This window comes from Anarrhichthys ocellatus, unplaced genomic scaffold (assembly GCF_004355925.1).
Source record: "Anarrhichthys ocellatus isolate YVR2014 unplaced genomic scaffold, GSC_Weel_1.0 scaffold98, whole genome shotgun sequence".
NCBI lineage: Eukaryota > Metazoa > Chordata > Actinopteri > Perciformes > Anarhichadidae > Anarrhichthys > Anarrhichthys ocellatus.
In genome coordinates this window covers 123,692-130,427 of record NW_022280128.1, presented here as the reverse complement: position 1 = coordinate 130,427, position 6,736 = coordinate 123,692, and the positions used below count along the sequence as shown (strand labels likewise).

The following is a 6,736-nucleotide window of genomic DNA, read 5'->3' as shown; positions in this document are numbered from 1 at the left end:
TGTGTGTGTGTGTGTGTGTGTGTGTGTGTGTGTGTGTGTGTGTGTGTGTGTGTGTGTGAGAGAGAGAGAGAGAGAGCTCCGGTATATGACTCATCTCACATCTCATATAGTGCATGTGCTTAGGCATCACCATGGAAACCATACGACTCTTTTAACTCCAATGAGAAGGCCTATATGTTTGAAGTGTTTGTGTAATTTCACCTGAGAGAAAAAACAGTCTAAGAATAGTCCCAGCTGTAAACCACACCGCAAATATGCTTTGAAAAAAAAGTCATTGCTACATGCTACTAGCACAGGAATGTGTGCTAGTAGCCGGTTATTGCTTGGAGGTGGTCGATACTTTGGTAAGATAATATACTGGCGAATTACAAACCTCGCCATTTATAAGCAGTACAGGGATTTATTTACAGACTAGTGGAAACGTCAGTACATGCAAGACATACCAGCATAAATTGGGCTACTCTGCAATGTCATCACCTGATATATGAGTGACACCTTCATTCTAGATTTTCTTAATGTACAGAATTTAACGTTATTCAAATTTGCCTGTATGCCCACTACACACCACAAACGTGTATGTGAACGGATAGAGGAGAGTGTTTCAGGGGTATAAGAACCATGTTGCTGGGATATTCTGAGCCTTAGTAATGTCAAAACAAGACAAAGAGTCTACATACATACTGGGGTCCTAGACCCCTTGATTGACAATTGAGATCCCCTGAAAGCGTCAACAGCTAAATATTAGAAGGTCTCTAATATCAAGACAACTTGCAATTGTCACTAAAATGTCTTTTAAAAGCTTACTAATGGCCAGCAGTTTTCATTATTCAAACCGCAAAACGTTTATTCACATATATGAATAGTGAGTGCAAGAGACTGCCGTAACGTGAAAGGACACAGCCAGCCAGAGCCTCAACAAGTTGGGCGAAAGCCAGCCTGTCTTCACTTCAGTTTGTGACCTAAACAAACACACAACCTCGCGATTGACACCGGGTATTTCGCACACTGGTAAACAGGATATATTGTTGTCCTGGAGTCAGTAAGTTACATTAGGCTTTTTTTTTTTAGCATATGCATCATACCTCATATGCTCTTCCTGCTAGCAGTTTCTGCTTTAAGTTAATACAAGCTGACTTTAGATCTCATGACTTGTTTGTACTTGAGCTACTCTTACACTAAATTGTAACTGCATACATGTTGTTTCCTGCTTGTGATCCCATTCCACTCACTCAGGTCAGGTCAGGTCACTAATGTCTTCAAAAAACTGACTCATGAGAATCTTGGGAAACTAAGGGAAATTCAGTGCCATTCTGACTTGGTGGGAGCTGTTCAGCAAAAGTGCTAACACAAAGGAGAACCACTGGCAAGAAAGAACAATAAAGGATTACACTAACCTCAGGGCCAGAGATTCTAGAGACGCCGCTTTCGCTGTCTCCCTCTGAGAAAGAGCCTGATTCGTCGCTGGAGTTGCCACCACTGGCACCAAATCCATGTTCACTTTTGATATTGGTGCAACCCTGAGAGAAGACCAGCTCACCGCTGAGGGGGTTCCTCTGCTCCACCACCCCAGCCAGGCAGTGAGGGAGTCCAGAGGTGGAGCCTGAGTGCGGGGATGAGGAGAAGTCAAACTGGGGAAGGTTGAAAGGCGAGCTACCGCTGCCTGCATCCTCTGGGTAAGAGAAGGAGGAGCAGGAGCTGGAGGTTTGGGTTCGGGGCTCAGAAGGGGAAGGGGAGTGGGCTGATGTCTTGATGGGAACAGGACAGCTGGTGGTGAGGCATGACCGACCAGAAGAAGGAGCTTCTACCTGCATCAGAGTTGAGACCTTTTTTCTGAACGTATCTTCCGTGTAAGAATGGGCCAACATTTGTTGCTCGCCAGCTGCTGAGGAGAAAATCACACTGGCTCTGTCGAGATCCCCCTCATGTTTAGAGGAGGACACTTTGGAAACTGGCCTTTCCGTGTTCTTGCCAGTAAGCGCTGTTGGTATGACATCTGCGATGTCTGTCTTGAGGACCACTCGACCCAGAGATTCCCTCTTATCCCTCTGCCTGTCTTTGACCAATTCCCTGTAGTGGTTGAGGGACAGTCTGTTGGTGAGTAGCTGCTGGATGGTGGTGCTGGGCACACCGCTGAGATCTAGGCCGCCTCTCTGGAGATAGGAGCGCAGGCAGGAAGAGGGTGACCCTCGGCTCGGAGAGTGCTCGGCTGCTACTGGAACCCCTTCTACCTCAAGCTCCATCTCCAGTACCTCCTCGGTACACAATTCTGGGTTGCAACCACTCCTTTCATCTCCTTCTTCCTCTAACACAAATGGTTCTTCTTTGATCCTGGAGGGTGTAAGAAGAGTTTGTGGAGCAGCACTGCTGTCTCTGAGTTGTGAACTCACAGGGCTGACTGAGGTATGGTTTGCCAAGATGACATCATCACCGCTATCATGGTCTTCTCCGTTGTGCTTGTCATCGCAGATCTGGTACTGATACTTCCTGTATTTAGGACATTGAGAAAGGTCAGCCGGAAGCGATGCAGTGCTTGCTCTGTGATTGGTCTGCTGCCTTGTCTCTGCAGAATCATCCGAGGATATTGCCTCAGAAAAGCTGGCATCGTCCGCCGTGATGTCATCGTCATATTCCACCTTGCCATTACTGGCGTGCTGGCTGTCGTTTTGTAACTGGGCTTGAAGAAACCGAAAACAAGAGTCCTCTAAGTTGTGAACACCCAGGAAGTCAGCGCACAGGATGACCTCGTGAATGTTTTCTCGACATAAAACCAGCTTGGCTGTGTAGGCAAACTGGAGCAGTGGAGCAAAACCCTTAGCTGTCACCTGTCGACGAGAGAAGCAGGATATGAAGGAATGGTTTTACTCAGTGCCTTAAGTATGTCACTATAAAGCAAGGAATCTAGGTGGGTATGTTCATTGCATATCTCGAGAACCATTCTTTTGATGTACTTCACACTTGGCGGGTGTATTGCTGGGGACCCAAGGACGTGTTGCTTAACACGTCCAATATAAATAAACTTTGAATAAACATTCAATAGTGCTTTGTCCATTAGCTTCATGCCTCTGCGGACTAAATCACGCATGTAGACCGCAGCGGGCCTTTACAGGCCGACGTTCACTGACTGACGTTCCCTTTTGCTGCCAAATGCTGGATACACTTATGTTACACCCAAGCTCTTCTTCACTTCCCTGGAGTCAACGAACAATGAGCAGTTCTCGACAACGCCACAAGCAGCATTTCATGGGAGCCAAGTTATCGGCTAGCTCTGAACAGGCGGGTAGGCTAGTAGCGTAAAAATTGTAAGCACTGCCACACATCTGGTTACCTAGCATCCTCCAACTTCTCAAAGGAAATCAAGTCCAGGCCGTACCTTTCTGCTGTAAGAAGTGTATTTTAACTCAACAAGTTTAATTTCTTCTGTTTTATGCGTGTGACTACAGTGATTGTATGTTGGGCTGTGAGCACTGCCAAAACACAGGAGACCTTAATTCAATGCTGTGCCTGAACACATCTTGTGTAGAGACAAAGTGCTGCTCACGCTACTCCCACGGTGTAACACAGCTCTCTTACACCAAATGAAGCTCTAGCGTAAGTTCAGACAGGAAGACTATACTCTCGCATGCCTAAGCCTGTAGTTTATCTCCCATACATCTGCCAATCACTCCTCATGCAGGCACACTCATTATTTCCTGGCTGTCAATGTTTGGGGCTGTTAATCATGATATCAGCTGTCTAGATCAGCTGGTCTCTCTCCCCAATAGCACAACGACACAACACAATGACATCGTTAGCCTATCATCTTGCTGCTGTCGATCTTAAATATGACTGTCTCTCTACCTTCAGTACATTCATGCTGCTGTTACGCAACCCTCCACCTCCCCATCTCCGCCCAATCTTCGCAGATTCATCAGCTTCATCAACTCATCATTCTGTCAGCCTCATCAGCCACCATCACCACCACAACTCGATCACAAATCTCCTCGTCGAGTTCAAGCGCCAAAGAATTTCTGCGTAACTCATTAACGCAGCATCTGTCATAATAAATGTTAACTCCTAATCATTCACTTGTCTCCTGATTGAAGTGCCTCTGCCTGATTTAACATTGTCATGCGACCAAAGGGCTGCAAACAAGGGCTAAGTAGTGTCAACGGTGCCAGAGCTACCGTAAAGACACCTTGCGGTGGTCAAGCTGTGCCTGTGAACCGTTTGTGTGTGTCTGTTAGCACGTTAGCAGCTGTAGCAACAACAGCACTGTGCATGTGATTGCTCACAAACACACAACTTCTGCATGGCACCTGCCAATTATGAAGGGCCGCCCTAAAGACTAAGGATTGGTTCTGCTATGCAGGTTTCTTTTTATTTGAACTCCATAATTGTTTCCACCTAGTTCTAACAATGAAACCAAGGACATTGTCTTCAGTCTCTAGCTGGGCAAAGCATTTAGAAAATGACTTGTTAGTCTAGTGTACAGGGCTTTTGTTCGCAAAGATATTGATAACATAACAACGTATGTAACCAAGGGTGGACAAAATATTAGAAGCATCTATATTTTTCAAAGGAGTTTCCATTATTCTAGTCAAAGAGTATTTTAGGACTCCAAGAGATTCATTATACTGTAATTAGTGCGGTTTCTTCACATTCAAAGAAGAACAATGTTGTAAGTCACAACATTCTGACATCATTTACGGAGAAACACAACACAGATTGTGACTTTAACGAAGAGGTCGTGAGCTGAAAATGGATGGAACAGAATTTTACCCACGAGCAACCACTCCACTTCCTCCATCGTCAGTTATTTTGCCACATTCCCGCCTTGTTAATCTTATTCGTCTTGTCTTCTTGCCTGGATCCTTTTGCGCGCCGCGCCCACCCCCCCCCCATCATCTCCTCTGCTTTCTTCTCGTTCACTACAGTCAGCTTCTACTGCATGTGCGTTCATATGCGGAGTGTGTGAGAGAGCGTGTGCTGCTGCATGTATGTGCTTGCTCCATATTGCTGTGTGTGCATGTGTGTACATGGGTGCGCATGTAAGCCTATTTTCAGCTTGCATCAGCACCGAGAGGAGAAGCTGCACCGCACACCGGTACCAACCTCGCTGATGAGTAGCAGCAGAGAGAGAAATGGCATAGGAGAAAGATGGGATCAAATATGCATGGTCGTTTTCCACTCTAAATCTAGTTTTCACCTTTTATTTATATGTTTATACCTTGTGTCCTAATTTTTTATGTTCAGACACAGAAGGAAAATGTATCGACAGAAGGGGATTAATGACCAGATGAATTCTTCAGACTGATAAAAACACCAGATCAGAGCTGTATGTGCACTGAGAGAGTTTTCCCAATTACACAAATGGTATTAATCGATCATCATAGCCACTGTTCCTGCCAATACTGTGAGCATGGATTTACCTCTGTGTCTGACGTACCATGACATGATTGAAAAGACAGCTAGAATTATGTTTTTGAGGCCAACGAAGCCACGGAAACTACATTCAATATGTGTGAAGAAATACACAGATATTTCATTTAATTTGATTTAACACCATGTTACACTGGCCAATCACACCAGCTATTAAAACACTGTTGTGGAAAGATGGATTGCTTTCAATCACAGGGGTGTAGTAAATCCATTAAACCAAAAGCTGGCGTGTTAACAATAAGCTCACTAGGTACAGCTGTTTGGCAATTAGCACCGTGAGGTAAAACCGCCGTAGCACTTACTGGTGGGACCAGACCTTAGAATCAAATAAGCGGTTAGTTTGAGGTTAGTTCAGCAGAAATGGACTTGAAGCAAAAAATATGCTTCAGGTTGCAGCTCTGTGCATAAAATGGGACTAAAGAATAAGTCGATTTATACACTAAAGTAGATTTTTATCAGATGCGCATGACTAAAAACATGTGAGGTGTATAGCGCCTGTAAGTGTATTCTTTATTGCTGTGTTATGAGAAGAACCACTGGTGTTTTGCCAGATACCAGTAATATATATAGCAGTGTCCTTGGAACTGAAAAATTCTAAATTCTACACCTAACCTGTTTACCTCTATACCAAAATGAGTTCCAGTAATTTATGCGAGGAGTGAACGGACAGCAGAGAGGATGTGGTCGTTAGGGGGTGGAGGCCTGTGCAAGTGATCACTGTAAGGTGGAGTTACGCGGTCATATTAATCAATATGACCGTACCGTACAACAAAAGCCCTTTTTCAGCCTGTTCAAGGCTTCGCCGTTGTACCGCCTCGCTGCTCTGTATAAAAGGTACAAACACGGAATGGGGTGGACAGAGCTGTTCCGCCGTTAAGTCGGCAGTGGAGGTAGTAACGGAGCCGAAAAAGAGGGACAAGCTGGCATGGCAGGACTACTCACACACACACTGGACGCTTGTTTATTCAAAGATCATTAATATTGAACGTTATCCAAATTGCACCAACTTCGACACTGCACGTCCTTGGGAACCCAGCAAAACACAAGCCGAGTGTGAAGTAGATCCAATGAACGGTTCTCAAGATGTGTGAAGGACACGCACACACATTCCTTGCTTTATAGTTACCATAAAAAACATTCAATCTTAACCATTTGTTACGCTGAAAACGCACTAGGCAGCGTGGCTTGTCACGATTACTAAATTTTTCTACAGCCGAGAGGCATTTTCATGTGTTTCAGGTTTGGAAAAGCCACAGGACTAGCCACAGGACTTTCCCAGCTCAAACTGAGATAACACTGAGGACCTTATCAGGGTCAT

At 45.0% G+C, this 6,736-nt stretch overlaps 1 protein-coding gene across 1 annotated transcript in view; it reads right to left on the bottom strand.

Annotated features, from left to right (window-relative positions):
- Positions 1 to 6,736, bottom strand: part of LOC116399031 (transcription regulator protein BACH2-like) — a 69,807-nt gene that overhangs the window by 15,903 nt on the left and 47,168 nt on the right. Inside the window, exon 3 of the mRNA XM_031875860.1 lies at positions 1,395 to 2,822. Within this exon, the coding sequence (XP_031731720.1) occupies positions 1,395 to 2,822 (1,428 nt within the window). The remainder of the gene's footprint in view (positions 1 to 1,394; positions 2,823 to 6,736) is intronic.